General features: G+C 38.8%; 1 protein-coding gene across 6 annotated transcripts; it reads left to right on the top strand.

Moving 5' to 3' along the window:
• Positions 1–475: 475 nt before the first annotated feature.
• Positions 476–17,742, top strand: OMA1 (OMA1 zinc metallopeptidase). 6 transcript variants are annotated; one of them, XM_071436851.1, is made up of 9 exons: positions 483–924; positions 1,695–2,226; positions 2,599–2,827; positions 3,311–3,484; positions 3,571–3,678; positions 4,905–5,033; positions 8,333–8,407; positions 10,066–10,215; positions 16,334–17,742. In XM_071436851.1, exons 2-9 carry the CDS (start codon positions 1,715–1,717, stop codon positions 16,550–16,552), a joined length of 1,596 nt encoding a protein of 531 aa, XP_071292952.1. In that variant the 5' UTR covers positions 483–924; positions 1,695–1,714; the 3' UTR covers positions 16,553–17,742. The 6 variants fall into 6 exon arrangements, with proteins under 6 accessions (XP_071292955.1, XP_071292952.1, XP_071292954.1 ...); XM_071436848.1 differs by having other exon boundaries at positions 484–898; XM_071436850.1 differs by lacking the exon at positions 483–924 and adding an exon at positions 954–1,137.
• The last annotated feature ends 1,198 nt before the right edge of the window (positions 17,743–18,940 follow it).

Below are 18,940 nucleotides of genomic sequence, written 5' to 3'. Positions count from 1 at the left end.
CCTCTTGGGCAGCCCATTCCAATGTTTAGTCAAGTCACCTTTTCTGTGAAGAAATTGATCTCCATGTCCAACCTGAACTTCCTCTGGCACAACTTGAGGCCATTTTGTCTTGCCCTAACATTTTTTACTTGGGAGAAGGACTGACCTCCACCTGGCTCCAAAGTGAGAAGGTCTCAACTCAGGGCTGCTCTCAGCCATGAGGTTGCTGCCCACAAAATGGGATTTTTACCTGGTGTGCAACAAGGCAATAATTATACACTTGAGACAGTTTTTATTTCAGAGCTGCACTCCGGTTCTTGGAGTCCACAAATCAAGCAGGACCACCACGCTTTTCCAGCCATTATTTATAAGCAGGATTTCAGAGTTAGTAACTTTCCAAGCACAGCCCTTCTATTACGATTGATTACTAATTTACATACACGTTCCTCTGACGAGTTAGCAATGTATACACAGATATACATCAACATCTTGATTTGCTACATCCTTAAACCTTCTCAGTTCCCAGATGTCTTTGACTAGGGGAAGCTGATTTAGGCTTGAAACATACAAAGATCTTCCATCAAAGAACACGCTGATTTAAAATAATCCTGACATATTCCACATTTTGCAGCCAGGCGACATGGAAACACCGCGGGCAAAGCCACAGTTACGGCACGCAGGAGAACGGGCTCTGCGCCTCAAGAGGGGCGCCCCTGCTCCCCGCGCTGCCACAAAATGGCGGGCGCCGCCTGAGGGGAGCGGCGGCGGCGGCGGGAACGGCGGCGGCCCCGCCTGAGGGAAGGGACGCGGGCCCCCCGCTGCAGCGGCGCGGCGCCCGTCCCACCTCCCGTTCTCCACCCCGGCCCTGTAGCGACACCGGCTCCGCGGTCCGGCCCCTCCGCCGCCGCCTCCCGCGGTGGTGAGTAGGGGAGCCCGGTGGAGGAGGTCGGTCCCTGGGACGCGCAGCTGTGAGGCGGCCGCAGCTGTCCCCCGCCTCCCCGCCCGCCATTATCCGGGCGGGCGCCTCAGAGTGACTCGTCTTCCTCATTCCCCACTCCCGGCTCCTCGCATCAGCCTATGCCACGATAATCGCGGTTCCCCCCAGGGTGGCGGGGCTAGGGGAGAAGGAGAGGCCGCGATCGGAGCCAGAGGGTGAAAGTGAGGGCGGCGGGGCCCCTCAGGCGGGAGGGCCTGGGTCAGTTCCGTGCCAAGGCATTTCCATGTCCGTGAGCTAGAGGCTCCCGGCTGGCCGACACTTGCTTTGGCCGTGTTTTGTTTCTAGGCCAGGAGTAAAGTACGAGCAATATGTTCACAGATTCTGTGACACAAAATCAAAATCCTGGTTTTCCTCATGTATAGGAATGGCACTGGGGGGCAGGAGCCTTGCGCAGAAAGGTGATGACCCACAAGGGACACCTGCAGTCACTCTGATCTGCTGGTAATACAAGTGAAAGGAAAAAAATAAATCGCACCTTGTTTTATTCTCAGTGATGCAAGATACTGATATCTTTCACAGTCGGAAGCAGATGGATGTCTTACAACTGTAACCGGATGCAGTTGTGACTGTGACCTCTTCTTGTGCAATGCAGATGTTGACAAACTAATACATAGTGTCTGTTCAGGCGAAAATGAAATAACGATGCAGAGTTTCTTGTTTGGGTGGGCTTCTTAATACCAGTCTGCTCTTTTATTTTTTTTTTTTTTCTTTTTTTCAGGGTAACCAGCCAAAGAAGTTATGAATATCATCTGTGGTCTAAAGCTGTCGGGCAGAAACTGTATTTTGTCTCATTTGGCTTCTTTGTGCAAGCAGAGGAAGTGCAGTAATCTCTCTAGGTCTTACACAGGACGGTACCGAAGTCAGGGTGACAGAAATAGATGCCAAAGCTTGGATTTGAGTGGAAATACTAGAAACTGTTTTTTGACTGGAAACCCTGACTCCTATAGAAACTTGATTGGTAAAGGACTGAGATGTCTTTTGGATGTCCCACATACAAGTGGACAGGAAGTGTACAGGAATGCAAACCATAGTTCAGGAAGGTTTTTCTCCCAGTCTTCTCAGGCACTGGGGGAGAAGATCCCATCCCTCCTGAGCAGTTCTGTAGGACAACCCCCACGTCACTTTGCTGCTTGGAACATTCAGATCAACAGGTCTTTTCACATATCACCATCACTTCAGGCTGCACCAGTTCCTCTTTTCTGGATTATTGTGAAGCCAGCTCAGAAATTATTTGCCATCATTCTTGGCAGGTAAAATACTGTGTTACTTTCCTTTCAGTGCAAGACCCATCATGCAAAGTGTGAGTGTGGGGAGGGACGGCAGATGTGTTTGTAGTCTTGTTTGACTGACAGTTTGCTCAACAAGGGGTCTTTTTTTTCCATTATCAGAGGTATTAGATGTATTTTTTGCTCTTTTCCTTCTCATTTACATGTCTAGAGGGAGATGAACCAAAACACTAAGGGGCATTCCTTCCCTGTGGGAGGGAAGAAATACAGTGGAGTGGAAGCCAGTTACAGTATAACCCCCCATAAGCTCCTACATGAGATGAGGCTGTAATAGAGAATACAGTAGCAAATTCCTTTTCAAATATCTCCTAAATTAACGCTGTTTGTATCTCACAGGAGCATAAGAAATTGGTGGAAGGCACTTCCTCCTAATAAACGGGAACTCTTCAAAGAAAGTGCAAGAAAAAACAAATGGAAGATCCTGCTGGGTGTCAGCAGCTTGGGAGTTGTATTTATCATGTTTTATTTTACCCACTTGGAGGAGACACCCATCACTGGCCGTGCTCGACTGTTGGTGTTTGGCAAAGAGCATTTTAGGGAGCTGTCACAGATGGAATACGATATGGTAAGATTTTAGACAAGAAGTTGAAAGTACTCAAAAATTGCTGCTTTTTTAGTGATGAGATAGTCCTGCTAATGAAATGGGCAAACAAACCTTGTAGTGTCCTTGATGAGTTTTGAAATTCATGCTCAGAACCCTGAGGAGTCTCTTCATCTGTTACCTCCTCATCTTGTCCTCGTCCTTTTTTAGAATTCCCATTCCACGAGAAGCACTTAATGGTTACAAAGCATATAACATGCATGTAGCAAACATTCTTAACTATTTCTTGTCCATTGTAATTTTTGTAACTTCTTGTCCTGTAATTTTGATTTCTGTGATTTCCTGTTGTAAAGTGAAACTTGATAAACCATATCAAATCATATCCATATTCCCATCTGTCAGAGACACGAGACAAGAAGAGAACAAGTATAGGATATTTTCAAATCACATGTTTTGTATACATTTGTCCACCTTAAAAATTAGGACCAATGAATTTTTTTTTTTCAGTGGATGGAGCAGTTCAAAAGCCAGATGTTACCTGAGACAGATGCACGCTACCAGGTTGTGGAGAGAGTTGTTGGGCATTTGTCTGAAAGCAACAAGGACATCCCCCAAGTCTCAGCTCTCAAGTGGGTTATCCACGTGGTGGATGAACCAGGTGTAAATGCTTTTGTGCTTCCAGTAAGTTGTACATCACACAAAAAATAATAATATTGAAACAGCACTTGATATGTCTCCCACTTAATTTTTATTCTCTTTGTTTACAGAATGGTCAAGTGTTTGTTTTTACTGGGTTACTGGATGCAGTTTCTGATATTCATCAGCTGTCATTTATTTTAGGACATGAAATAGCTCATGCTGTGCTGGAACATGCAGTAAGTCTTAAAAGAAAGCTGTCTAATATTATTAAATTATTCATTTTAATTACTCTAGTTATGATTTTCCCTATCATTACCAACCAAGTTTTCAGTGTGACTCTATCTAATTAATGCAAAATTGAGTTTGAAATGAGTAACCTGCTACAGTAGATCTTTATTATTTGTGTAGCACTTAATAACTGTCAGAAGACCTGTGGTGGTCCCTGTTAACACAAAGGCTGCCAGGGTTTTATTCACAGTTGTACAGGTAAATTATGACTCAATTTCAAGAGTCATTTAGAGCTTGGTCTGCAGATCCCTCTCTTACAGCACAGACATGAAGAGCTGGAGGTGCTCAGCAGCTCTGTTACTTCTGTAATTGTTAATACCTGAAGAAGTGTATGCACCTTTAAAAAGTATCTTAAAATACTTGATACTGTTATTATTGGAGCACTCAGTTTTAGAATGTCAAATTCTGGAATACCCAGAGCTTGATTCTTGTATGATTTTGGTGAGCAACAGTTCACATCATGGTTTCTTGGGCTTGGTTCAGCCAACTAACCCTTTAAACTTCTAAAAAATATTTCTGATAATAAAGAAGAACTTCTCTTGTTTGTATGGCATCTGGTGTCACCCAGCTGGCACAGTGAGAAGTATTGCATGATCCTGTTTGTAAATGCTCTGATCAATTTGTTGCAATGTCAAATAGAGCTCTGGAAAACAGAATAATCTCATGGATTCTGAATTTAAATGAAAGCAGCAGAAAAGAAGAGATAAGTACATTATGTGTACTGTTCCCTTATCCCATTGATGATCCTCTCTCAGTGATTTGTTATCTCTTCTCAAATTAATGTAAAGAACAGTCTTTGAGGTCTTTTTATAGATTTTGCATTCACACTGAGATGTTTCCTGGCCTTTTTACTGAAGAACTTTTCCTGCTCATTGCCTTCATCCTACCTCCAGCTTTGAGTCTCTCAGAGGGTCTGATAGGCAGAATGTATTTGTTCCAGCTGTATACAGCTTATGTGAATTCTGGCCTGAAAGTACCTTGTATCCAACTGGATTTTTTGTTTGTTTGTTTGCTTGTTTTGGTACAAGCAGGGAATGTTGTGCTTGCCCTCTTCCTGTGGCTCCACAGGAAAAAAAAAAAAATCAGTGACATTTAAAGTGTTTCCAAATTCTGTTAATGTTCTAAAGAAATGTCAGACAGTAAGGAATGAAAATGGGACAATTTCTGTTTGCAGGCAGAGAAAGCCAGCCTGGTTCACTTCTTGGATTTTCTCTCACTCATCTTTCTCACTATGATTTGGGCCATCTGTCCTCGTGATAGTTTGGCAGTTGTTGGCCAGTGGATTCAGAGCAAGTTGCAGGAGGTAAGACTGACATTTTCTATTGTCCTTCCTGATTTCCTTGGATTTCCTTGTTTTATAAATCTGATTCTGCTTTAGTTGATGCTGATTTTCATTTGTCATGTTGAAGAACTTTAGATTTCCCTAAATGACTGGATTTAGTTGCACAGGCTGCAGGAGCCTGCTTGCCAATTAAGCCAGATGATTGTCTTTTAGAAAGGTAACTTGCCCTTTAAAGTTGTATATGGTAAAATGCAATGTTTTTATTTTAAGTAGTTATTAAATTCTTCCTAAACCAAATAAAATATATGGAATTCTTCAAATATATTGCTAGTGATAAGAATGGTTTCCAAGATTAAAAAATCGAGAATCTAAACACCCTTTATATAAACCATGCTATAGTACAAGTTTCTAAAATAATCTTCTCAGCCAGCAAATATTTCAGCAAAGTAAAATTCAGAGGCTTTCTGGTGCCAGTTTTCTTCAGCAGTGCAATTTACTCTCTGGACAGTTACTGATCCATTTATTTTTTTAAAAAGTGTGTTTTTTTAAATAGAAATTTGCTTAGATCATAAAACTGGAATCTGAATTAAAGTGAAAAATCTCTTTGGTTTCTTTGATTTGGTGCTTTTCCTGAGATTTCCCCCAGTTCCTCAAAAACATGAAATTAAACATAACCAATCTGTTTTGGTAGTTCTTATGCTAATGGGTAGATGTGTGGATTCTGAACATAAATTATCTCTTAAGAGCTCGGATATTTGCACAAGTAGCTAAGAAACCAATACATTGATGAATTCTAGCCAGCATTTTGAAGAGCTGAATTTGGCAAAAACAAAGTGTGAATGAATCCTGAGACTGCTCATAATTTAGACAGCAAGATTCAACTCCTGTCAGCATCTCCTCCTCTCCACACAGAATGGGTATTTTGGCATCATGGGTTGGAGTTGGGCTTTAGGTGAAAGGGAATCTGGGTTTAAGCTCTGAATCCTGTGCAAAGGACACATCATCTATGGGTACTGTCCTGGTTTAAAAGGCTGATCAAACTTCAGTAATGTTGGAGTGATAAATACTTGCAAAGCTTTCATCCCATAGACAAGAGCAGCTGAATAGGAAGCTGAGGTTTTTTACACACCCAGGAGTGCAGTGTCTGTTTCACTCATTCAGGATTTGCCTGTTGTGCTTACATGAAAGTTCTGCACATTTTTTCAGGATGTTTCTCTTCCTCTTCTTCCATAACTGTATTTTGCTTTTTAAAGCTTTAGCATCCTATTCTGTGAAAGGGTTATTTGAGCCATGCTGTGGTACTTGCTTCTGTTTCAATATTTGTTTTTCTCTTCTGTCCTTAGAGGCTTGACTTTTTGACCTGGTGACTATTGTGTATTTTTTATTATTGACTCTTAAGTGTTTCCCAGTGATTCTTTTTAGGCCTTTGGGCATGTGAGCTCCAGTTCTGCTTTTCCCCCAAAGATAATGGATTTTCTTTCCTTAAATAAATTGTTAACTATTCTTATTACATTTATTTGGGGTTGTTCCTTAAGCATGTATTTCTGGACTGAAACATATTGGCTTTGTTATAGAGCAGCAGTTATTTTATATGGGAACTAAAGCCTAGGAATTATTCTTGGAAGAACACCAAGCATGACTCTGAGTTTTACTCATGCCCCACACACCAGTATGTACAGATGCAGTACTTCATATTCCTTTCTTGTCCACCTCACACCATAAGATCTGTATTTCATGTGAAAACTGGTGATTTTGGGCAGTCAGCATCCCTGGAACTCCCTTTTCTTCAACATACACAGGCAGCTCTGATAATTAAATTGAAAAACCAATTTAGTCTTTTTTTGTGTCAAATTTCTGACAAGGATTTTAGATCAGAGTTTGAAGTTCCGATTTTTCACTCTAGCACATTCACAAAAGATTTTTTAAACAGTTCCATTTTTCAGTAGCTGATGACTACTGGATGTTAGATACCTCAGGACTCTTTTGTAGGTTGCAAATTTCATTTCTCTGTCTAAAAAGTGTTTAATAATTAATCAAATCACTTATCTGGCTAACTAGAAAATGGTGCTTCAGGAATATATGACAGACTAGCCAGGGGTTTCTTTGCTGTTTAGTGAATATATGTGCACCAACAGACCTGGAGCACTTTTCAAGGCAATAAAAACACATATTCCACTTCAAGGAATTACTTTATCATCAGAGGATTTAAAAATATGTATTTATAATTGCAATGTTTAAGGTCTGCATAGAAACTAGGAATTTAGAAAGTGACCTCATCTCTGCTTACTTCTAAACCAGATGTTTGGCTTTTAAAACCAGATTTGGTTGGCTTCTATTTTTGACTTAGGAAAGAAAAAGTAATCAGTATTACTTTGGAAAGCAGCAATAAGTTACAGTTACCTTTATGTACTCCAGGGACTGGACCACTTCTTTGGTGCTCTTCATTTCAAATTGGTTTGTGGTTCATAATTTTGGTTTTGGTGTTTTTTCCCCTGAAACTCCTGAGGACAAATTTCTCTGACAGATAAAGAGCTGATAGAACCTTTCTGAGCTGATAGACCTTTCTCTCTTCTCTAACCTTGCACATTTGCCCCTGTTCAGTTCACATTTCCTAATGGATGACTAAACCAGGATGTTGTGACAGGTTTCTTATCTCTGCAGGAGCAGGCTGTTGAAACAAGCCCTGATTTGCATTTACTATAACATGCCAGACTAGGCTAAGGCTGCCCAAATCTACATGAATTACATTTGAGAAAGCCACCACTGCCTCTTAGGGTGTGTTAATGCTCTAGAAAAATGGGAGAGGAGTTTGGTCAGCTTTATGTCTTCTAGTTTGATTTCTCAAGGGCAATTTGCAGCTTGTGTTAGGGATAGTCATGGCAAGGGAGTGATTTCTGCATTGTGGGCAGCTTGCTATAAGAAATAGGTGATACCATGCTTAAAGTCTAGGGAACCACTGGAATTTTTTACATAGAGTTGCTGCAAGAGAAATCTTGATGTCAGCAAAAGAGTGAAGTGAAAAAGTTCTGGTGAAAAGTTGGTATTTAGCTTTCAGTTGCTGCAAAATGAGATTGGCTGCTGATAGTTCCCATGAAAATATAACTAATTAGAATGAATTTCAACTGAATACAGGATCAATGAGTTACACATAATGGAATTAGAGATTACAATAAGAAAATGAATACTGGTCACATGCAATGTGAGCATTAGATAGATAGATAACCTTCTCATAGGAAGTGGGGTTTAAAACACAGCTCTGAGGCTCTATCTTTGTGCACATTCCAGACCCAGGAACAAAACTTTGATGTGTTTCTTTGCAGTTCATGTTTGATAGACCCTACAGCAGAACCCTGGAGGCTGAAGCTGATAAAGTGGGACTTCAGTTTGCTGCAAAGGTAACTACAACTGATTGGTTTTATTAGCAATAAAAATAAAATTAGCAAAAAAATAAGTACCAGACATTTTTTCAGTTTCTGTCACAGTCAGAGGGAGTTTCATTCTTCATATGGAGGTAAATGGTAAGTTTTTGAAGATATGTAGTTTCATGAAGTGGTGGGGAATAAAAGAGTTGTTAGGGAAAGACAAAGTCATTGTGCTAATTGGATAATAATAACAACATTGTAATAACATTGAAGTGTGTAAAGTTGTGCATTACCTGCACAGTCTTCTTTCTGTGTATTTTGTTGCTATTAAAAGAAAACCCCATGTCCTTGTAAAGAGGAGAACTCTAAATAGGGATCTTGCATAAGTAGCATTTAATTATATGTAAAGATTTAAAGATTTAAGTAAAATACAGCCATAACAGCAATACAGCTTTGCTGAAGCAAGACAATAATTTGGTCAGAAGCTACTCAGCATTTTTTCATAGTTTATTTTTTCAATTACTTTTTTTCCCCCTGGGGAATTTAATTCTATATTAAAGGAACTGAACCAACTCTTTGATTTCTGGCTAAGTGCAATAGACTTATGTGTGAGATACCAGTGAGAGCAGCACCATCTAGTGTTAATATTTCATTAGCAAAATTTCCTTTTAATAGTTATTAATGTTACTTTAAGGAAGGGTTCTAAAAATTAACTTTGATTCTGGGATTAAAACTGCATTTTTAATTTGAAGTTGTCTAAGGGAATAATACAGTCAATTAAAAAAATATAATTGCTGTGTTTGTGCTCACTGCTTTCTAATACTGAAAAAGTAGGGCCATACCAGAAAGAAATTAGTCAAGTGACATATGAGCATTTCTCTGGTTGTGCAGATAACCTTTTTATAATAGTAATTTAAATAAATCAATTCAAAGGATAAAGCACCATATCTTCCTGGGAGAGGGAATGGGAAGAAATAATTTTCTTATCTTCTGCCCACTAGTCTCTTTTTTTTCTTAGCTAATAAAGGTCAGTGTAAGAAATCTTGTTTATTTTTGTTTTATACTTAAACCTAAAAATAGAGAAGTCTGTGGTGATACACAAAAGCAATTCTAAAAGTTACTGTTCCCTGATTTTCTATGGTTAAATATGTACTTCTTGAAGAGAGTCAGGAATTCTACAGAAGTACTGTTTTATTGTCATGGATTCCACAGATCACCCATGGAAGGCTGTGTAATCTATTACAGAAAAGCATTTCCAGTTATTTTTAGGTATATTTAAGTATGATTTATTATCACCTTGTATTTTGACTCTCAACTTCTTCCTTAAATTTGCCTAGATCTGTGGAGATCATTAATTTGTTCTAGTAAATACAGCTTGAATTTGCACTGAGCTTTTTTTAAAGAGCCAGTATAGGGCAGAAATGGTAAACCTTTCCTTCCTGTTGAATTTTCCTAACTCAGATGTAAGTTTTTTAAAGCACAGGTGTTAAAAGGAATAGATCCAGTGTCTGCATGAGTTTTTTATTGCTTTTAGATATTTTGGAACAGCTTTTTCCTGGCAGGTATAAGGACCATCTAAACAATCTTAAAAAACTTAAAATTTAAGATGTCTTTTGTAATTCAGTATCAATCAGACTGTGTATTTCTTACTTTAAACAGCCAGTGGTGCTTTATTTCCCTTCTGTTCCCAGGCTTGTGTGGATGTCAGAGCCAGCAGTGTCTTCTGGCAGCAGATGGAGCTGGCAGAAGCCATGCAGGGGCAGCCCAAGCTGCCAGAGTGGCTCTCCACACACCCTTCCCATGAGAACAGAGCTGAGCACTTGGACCGCCTCATCCCAGAGGTGAGCAGGGCTCAGGGACGTGGCTTTTCCTCTTAGGAAACTTGCCAGAAGTAGTTTGATATTAATTGATTAATTAGCTGCTTTGGTATTGATTCACAATTTACTCTGATAGCACCATGCTTACCTTTATCCTTACAGAAATTCTCCATTGCAAAGCTTTCAGCCTCAAAGGTTTTATTAAATGAGCAACAGGAAGATAGCACAGATAAAATGTAATTATATTCCATGCAGTTTGGGTTTTTTTCTGATTTCTGATCAAAGTGTAAAATTTTTTCTTTTGAATGGCATTTTGATATAGATGTAACAGTGCCACAGGTCTCATCCACTCTTTCTAATTTTTTTTGCCATTTTAGAAAGGCAGTTTTTGAGTTGGATCCCTAAATTGTCTTGACTTCTCTTGCTTTTGTAGCAAATAAAAAATTAAAATAGAGTGTTAAAGCACTCCACTGTGACACTGTTTTTCAGCAAGCTAAACTGTGTTTGGAAATCCTCTCTTTTATAACCAACTATTCTCTTTTTTTTTAAACTCTGTCACTTTAAGTCTTTCTCTGTTCCAAACTGTAAAGACACTTGAAGATTTATTGGCAGAGGGAGCACTAAAATGTTGAGGTGTTTGCTGACTTCAAAGGAGAAAAAAAAGAGTTTCATGAATCCTTTGATGAGAATGACTACAGTAAATATTCTAAATGATGGCATAAATCAAAGTCAGCATTAGGGATAGGAGGCTGGAGAGTGGCTAGACTGGATATTTCAAATTAATATACACAAAGTTTGTACTTTGCAAAAGCAGGCTGGGAGAAGGTTTTTGATGGATTTTCTAACACATTTGAGCAGCTGAATAGAAAATTATTTTTGTTGTGGAGCCTCAGTTTTAGCTAGATTGAACATAAAGGGTTCAGGATCGTTTATTTTCATGTAGTTGTTGACTGGCTTATAAAGAAGTAATGAAATAAATTACTTCTTATGTTCTACCCCAGGCCTGAGCAAATAAGTTAAATAACTGAGCAACTGTGTAGAACTCTTATTTCTGTCTCATCTCTCATAGTTTAGCAGGTGGAGCAGCCCCCATCTTTTTACAGCTACTCTCACTTCCAAGAGCAGTGAAGGCTGGGAAGATCTTCCCAAAGATAATTGAGGGGAGATGTTTTTGTTTGCCTTTTACCTTAAACATTCTTTGGAGTAGGATGAGAAAGCAGGGGCTGAATGCTTCCTGTTTTTAACAAGTTCACAAGATAAGTGAGGTTGGCATTACAAAACTGGAATAAAGATGAAAGAAAATGTGTAGAGGAGGCTTCTTGTCTGCAGCATTGACTCCCCTTCTTGTGGGAGCTGCTGCCTTCAGGCTGCATTTCAGGCATGGAAAGGGAATCCCAGGCTTTTATTGTTTCTCAATATCAGCTTTTTGTTTCATTGTTCATGTACTTTGAGCTTTCTACAAGAGAATGTTTACTATATATTAATTGCCATTAGATATTCAGAGCCCAGGAGAGAAGCCAGATCATCAAAAAAGGCCTTTTCATCTCTAGTGTCTCTCTGTGAAGAAACTGATACTTCTTAAGACTCAGTGCCAGATCCATCATGAGTATTATTTGGTTTCATGTGCTGCTCTTTTTGGAGCTGAAATGGTTTTCAGGACAATACATCTCTTACTAGACCAGCTACTATAGCTGGGACAAAGAGGGACAAGATTTTGGACTTCTCTAATCTTTCTCTACAGACTTTTAAGCAGGTTCACAATAAGATGCAATCATATAAAGTGAGAATTTTTCTTCAGGTAATGAAATGTCACATCTGAATGAGGTGACTGAACAGTCTCAGGAAGTGTAAATTAAAGGGGAACTATCACAGGGATCCCTTTCAAGTCATTAAAAGACTGAGAGCAAATCAAATGAGTGTTAAAGATGTTACATCTGTTTTTTTTGAGCAAGTTGGAAACTACAGTCACACTGAGGAATCAGTACACAAGAGAGCTATAAGCAGTTAAAAAGTGATGCTGTCCTGGAAATGAAATAAAACAAATAAAAAAGATTTGCTGTGTTTTGAAAGTATTTTCCCCTCAGACAGGGAGGTGTTAGGATAATAAACCAGGAAAACAGAGTATAGTCTTAAATAGGAAACTGAAATCTCTTAGAATTCCTTCATGAAGGCTGGAGAGATGTGTTTTATTTTCAGAAAAAGAAATCTTAAAGGAATTTTGTCTAAGGGTGAGAAGATGATCATTGTTCTGGAGAGACTGTGGGAGTGTAGTGCCAGAGAGAAGCTACAGAATCTTTTAGTCAAGTTCAATGTTTCATTTTCATGTTCTCTGACTCGGGGCAGTGTCTGTTTCCAAGTGTGCTGTTCAAATGCAGCACTAAACAGCAGTGGAAGCCTCAGCTAAACTGAATAAAGCAGAAGGTTATCTACTGAGCCTTGCCTGTGATACAAAAATTCATCTTGATATGACATTTGCTTTTTTAGCATCATGTTGTTGGCTCAGGTTCCATTTTTGATTCACTGAAAGTCCTGTTTCCACTTTCTTGTGGAAATGCCATGGTGAGGTCATTTAGAGACTAATAACAGGCTGGGATATATCAATTGCACTGCTTGCCTTGTTTGCTAGGTCAGTTAACTTGTCAAAAAAAGTTAATTCATTTCCTTTGGCAACACCTGTTTTTTTTCAAATCCACATTGGCTGCTTATTATTTTTATTAATTTTTGTGTAGTTAATACTTTTTCCTCTGCTGCCTTTTGACATGGGAGATACATTTATTTTCCTTCCTTTTCAAAAGCAGGTTGGTATATTTGCCCTTTGCTTATCATATGAACATTACTTCATAAATTAACATTACTAGTTAATTCTAGTACTAGAATATGTTAATTAAGCCCTATCAAATAGAAACAAGAATAAAAATCACTGACCTGCATTTCTATCCTCCCTAAAAAGTTATTAAATATTTTGTCACAATTTCTCTTTCCTATGCCAGCATCAGTGGGAAGTTGGATGTATTAGCATTGTGTATAAGCTGCTTTTCTTCTCTATCCAGTAAAGACTGTCAATTCCTTTAATCATCTTTTTACTGCAATTCATTAAGACTGTAAGGGCTTGAGACCAGCAGGTAGTCTGGTGTCTGTGACAGTGTGGAGGATTAATACTGGGAGTTAAAAATTACTTATTTTTCTATTTGCCTCTACTGGTAGCTTTACATTTACATGAAGGTGATAGGATGAGGGAGACCTGCCTAATTCTTCTGCCTTCCCTGCTCCCAAACATTGCAGAAGATGACTCTGATTGGATTAATAAGAAGAACAGGTTCACCTTTGTAACTTACAGGCAAGAGTTTGGATGTTTTATTTGGGATCTCTTGAAGCAATAAGCAGGCAGGTGGCTGCCCTCACTGGAGTGTGTAGTTACAGCTGTCCTGAGCAGGGAGATGACAAGTTAACTTGGCTTTTCTTTCCATATCTGGAGTTTTTCAGTGGCATGTGAGGTGCTGATGTTGAATAGCTGCCTTCTACCCCCTTGCTCAGCTTTATGTCTAGCAAGAACACAGACATCCACAGGGTAAAAATGTTCACCTGAAGTACTGGTTTGTATCTTTGCTGTTGGGACTTCAGGTGAGTGAAACCATAGAAGTAGGTCAGGCACTGTTTAGACAGGAAAACCCAGAGATACAAAATTGCTAAATTAGTTTAAAAGAGGATTATGTTGCCTTTTCCAGGATGCAGCCTCAATCTTTATATTCCCATTTGCCTTGAATAACACTGCTTGACATTAATGCAGTCTTGCAGCAGTTTATGTTCCAGAAGAGAACAAGAGAAAACTCTTGGTTTATCACAAATGTCAGTTTAGGAATGGATTGGTCACTGAAGCAGAAGAGTGTTCAGCAGCACAGTTACATTTGGTGACTACATGGACAATCATGCTGTAGAAAAACAAGCTGTGAAAGCTTTAGTCATATTTTAAAAAACTTAGACAGGAACAGTATTTGCATGCCTAATCCAGACTTGTGTATCCACTAATTTGAATTTTACATTTCAGCAAGAAACAACTGGAGAAACTCTTGCTACATTTTTGGAATGTGTCTTTTTCCAAAATCATTTGTTAATTTTAAATTCTGTTTGTTTCTAGCCATTTACAGCAAACTCTATCAGTTCACTGTAGTAAAGTTGGAAGAGAAATTTGTTTTGGAACCTCCTTATAGATAAAAGTGAGTTAGGAAGCTCTGCTCTTCTATTTTAAAATCTGCTGTAGTGAGATGTTTCCAGTGCCTCCCATGGAAGAATATCAAAGTGTTTCAAAATGATGGGCAAATACTTATGCAGAGCTACACTGGAATATTTGATTTGGTATTTCAGACAAAGCTAGTGGATATAAAGCAGATTAAAAATTTCTCTTCTGTCTACAATGCAATGCTAGGATTGCTATGAAAACTGTGTTTTTAGTTCCTCCTCATGAATCAATCTAGACTAAATTAATCAGCATGTGTTTTCTGCTGACAGGCCCAAATACTGGCCAGGAGGCTCCTGGCTACCACTCAGGACAGCTCTGGCCATTGCTTTTCAGGAATCCATGATTTTGAAGTGAAGTGGAATAAAATCTGAACTGGTTTCTCTATAAAAGGATTAAAACCAGAGCTGGATGTAAATCTGCCCATGGTTTATGCTGTTAATTGAGGCCAATATTGAACAAATGTGACCATAGCACAGTGACCATTGATTAATGGTAACCATCAGACTTGTTTGGTCTTGGTGTTTCATTTTGCAGATCTTGAAAAAGTAGTGCTCAGTGGAGATGTAGAACCCTCTAGAGTTAGAGTTCTAGAGTTCTACATGTAATATTTTGCTTTATGATACATAGGATCTACTTTTCTTAATTAAATGAGGATCCATGGATCCCAGTAGATCTGTGTACAGCTGCTTACAGAGCACTTCATCAGTTGTTGTGTGCCAAACACAGGAGCTGCCAGTTTGTGTGGTCTAATTAAGGTATGTTCAGCTTTGTGACAATGAACACAACTTAAGCATCCTTTAAAACAGCTGACTTTGAACAGGTTGGTATCAATTTCTCCACAGAGCCTTTGAGATGTGAGATCCATGCCATTCCTTTCTCAGGTGGCCAGGCAGACAGGATGATCTGGAGGGAATGTGCTTGTGCTAATGAATTTTGGTTCTCTGGGAGATTCTCTGGCTCCTTTGTGCCCCTACTTTTTTACTTGTCAAATGCAAGCAATGGCACTGACTCAGTGAGCAGAACTAACTTAAAGTTTGGTCTCTTACTGCTGGTCTTTTTATCCAGAGAAATTGTTACATTCTAGAGACATTGTTTTCTTGTGACAATATTTTCTTGTAATATTTGGAAACTTGGAATACTCCAAATGCTTCTTGGAGATGAGATCACTTGAGTAACAGGAGTTTAGCTATACTGATGAACCATCTGGATCTCTGTGCCAAACAGTTAAAAGTCCATTATGTTATTGGAGATTTTCCCTCCTTTTTTGAGTCAGACATCTATGTATAGTTACTTCAATAATAGAACATATCTGAGGAAGTAAATTATTCAGAGCCCTTTTTTCCTTGATGCAGTCATTTTCATTTGCATTTGAATGTAAATATAAATATAAAAATATGAAGCTGAGTGCAGTATGTGGGCTGTGGCTGTGGGCTATGGGCTGGATATACCCCCACTTAATTAAGTGGATTTCCTGCTGGGATTTTTCTTCTCTCTGAGGCATTTTAGAATATGGATTGATTCAACATTTTTCTTCAAAGTGGCCTGAAAGGGCTACAAAAAGTTTAGTTTATATGTGAATATAAATTAAAAGTACTGATGTGGACAAGTATCACAGAAAGCATTGGAGAACTTCCTGTTTAATTATGTTGTACCTTTTAGAATATCCATCCTTGGAGATCACAGTGTGAGAAAACAATTTCACTCTTCATTCTTCCCATTGTTTTACCATATTGCTCCATTTTGTCACAGGAATTCCTGGCTTCTGTTGAGAAGTTGTTCAGTAACAATTCAGGCTCATTATTCCACTAACCAATGTGCAAATGCAAACCTGACTGGAAAGCCAAAGTCACTGACTGCAACTTTTCTTGTTTTTCCTATTTGATTTGTTTTCCCATGTGTTCACAGGCTCTTAAAATAAGAGACAGCTGCAATTGCCCATCTCTTTCTGGACCAGATCCTCGCCTTATTTTCAGACTTAACATGCAACATCTCCTGGAATCATCTAAAGGTCGAGGACCCCCAAATTCTACAAAGCAAGATCCCTCAAAACCAAAACTGGACTTTCCTAACACTCAAAAAGTGGAAGATATGCCAGTGACTTTTGCAGTTAAACCCACAAACTGATGACATCAATTTTCACTTTTTATGGAATTGGTGGTCCCTGAAGGTCTATCTTATAACACAAAATTGTCTTTGAACCATGAAGAAGATGTGGCCACTCAGATTCTTCATTTCTTTTATGTGATCTCTCACTCAAAGCAATAAGGAACCGTGCCCACACAAGAAGAGCAGCGTGTTGGAGCAGAAAGTTTCTTATTCATTAAGAGTTACTAAAATAAATCACTTCTCAGGGGAAAGATAATCTCATACAATCCAGTCACACAGTGTAATTTTCAGCTTTATCAGGCTCACCTTGATCAGAGGACAGATGAGCCAGAAGCGTCCTTAAAGCAGAGGGAAAAGTATAATTTTCATCACTTAAGTTGTCTGGTTTATCTTGCCATAATTTGGGTTAGATCTACTCAGCTTCATTTGAGAAATAATGAGAAGAGCTTACTGCCTGCTCCACATCCAGGCTGTTTAAAAATATTAAGCTGAGAAGCGATAATAGCTATGGGCTAGATACACCCTCTCTTAATTAGGTGGATTTACTGCTGGGATTTTGCTTCTTTCTGAGGCATTTTAGAATGTGGATTGATTCAACATTTTTCTTCAAAGTAACCTGAAAGGGTTGCACCAAGTTCAGTTTAAAAAAAAAGGAGTGAAATAATTTTCAGGGAAGCCTTCCTTCTGGAAGAAGCACTGAAGGAATCATGTAGCACCAAATGCTTTACAAAGATGCCTCTGGTCTTTTTTAAATGATCAGGGTGCCTCATCAGAGGGCAGTTTTGCTGCCACAACATTAGATTTGGATATATCCATTTGGATAGAAATGATTGCTGATGTGGAGTATATTACATAGGAGACAAATACAAGGTTTCTTGACTGCACGGCTTTTGCAGATGACTTTATCATGAAAGTGACTTCTTGTCAGGAAACTGGCATCTAAAGCTGAGCATCCCTCCCTCCCTCTTTCCCCTTGAAGCCACACTTTTTATACCCTGGAGAAAAATATGGACAATGTAGGTGAAGCTCTGCCTTTCAGGATTGGTGACCCACTGTACCCAGCATGTTAATCTCTGTTTGCACATGTTTGAATTGTCCTTGCTTTGCAGTTGATGGAAATACTGAAATGTTGATCTTGCAGGAAGATGTAGAAAGAGGTGGCAGTGAATTAAAATAAAAAAGGGAAATCCTGTTCCTTCATCTGTTGAGATGTATTTGCTGTTATGCTTTTTTTATTCATTTGATCAAAACAAAAATCTCTTTCATAAATGGTAGTGTCTTACTTGAAGAAAACATCCAGAATATTTTACAGGTTATCCTATTTTGAGACATTCTTTTCTTATATGGAGAAGGACAGACTTTAATCATATTTCTTCAATTAAATCAGAATGCAAGCTTTTAAGAAGGAAAAAAATAACCAATTCAGTGCTGTCAGTGACTTAGTTGGAAAAACAGATTGTGGAACAAGTAATGCTTTCAATGACTTCAGTCAATGAAGCTGGGTCCTCTGAGAAACACCAGCAAGTCCCTTGTCTGTATTCAGAGGTAAGTTGATGTCTGTGTAATGCTGATGATTCTAGGTCTGATTATATAGGTCTAGATTGGCTGCATATTGCTTACAAGCTGTTTTTAAATCTCTGCTCAATCCTGCTGGCAGGAGGCAGAAGGTCCAGCCTGACCATTATTCATCCATCCATTTTTATTCTTGGTGACAGGAGTTTTTGTAACAGATGCTCAGTGATGTGTTGCAGCATTTGGACATTGTCACCTGAAGGTAAACAGAAAAATACACCATTTAGATTTCCCTGTGGACCTCAGAGTTTATCCTGCAGCACCAAAACCCCAACGCTGCTGCCTCTCTCTTGCTCCAGTGTCAGAGCTTGTTTTGTTATCCAGGGCTGCTGCTTGACATGCAACTGGATGCTTGTGTCTGGTAGGACTAAGGAGAGCAAACAAGAGTTTTTATGGCATTCAGGATGAAGTATGAAACACACAAATTTCATATTTCTGCTGTCTGTTTTAAGTGAGTGAAGTACTGCAGTTGAAGGCAGGAGATGGAATTTTCAAGTTCACCAAGGGAGCTTTTTTAAGATTTGTAAGTAAATAGTCTTGTAACCATGATGATGGTGATGTGAGAGAAAAGGTTTCAAGGGAGGGGTAATTCCTTATATTAGATTGACAAGGAGATTATGTATTTTTTCCAAGTGTACTCATCTAATAAAACTCACCCCTCTTTTTACAAACATATACACCCAAATAAAAAGTGCACACACAACACACACAAGAGTTAGGCCTCTGCACTAGAACACTATATATTTAAATACTGTTTAAATTGTTTCAAATGTATAGTTTTACATATAAGGTGGGATGCTGAAAATTTCAGGCTTTAATTTACATTTTCATTCA

This window comes from Agelaius tricolor, unplaced genomic scaffold (genome assembly GCF_023055355.1).
Source record: "Agelaius tricolor isolate 1412-34295 unplaced genomic scaffold, bAgeTri1.0.p SCAF_11, whole genome shotgun sequence".
Taxonomy (NCBI): Eukaryota; Metazoa; Chordata; class Aves; order Passeriformes; family Icteridae; genus Agelaius; species Agelaius tricolor.
The sequence above is the reverse complement of the archived record's forward strand: the minus strand, read 5'-3'. Positions and strand labels throughout refer to the sequence as shown.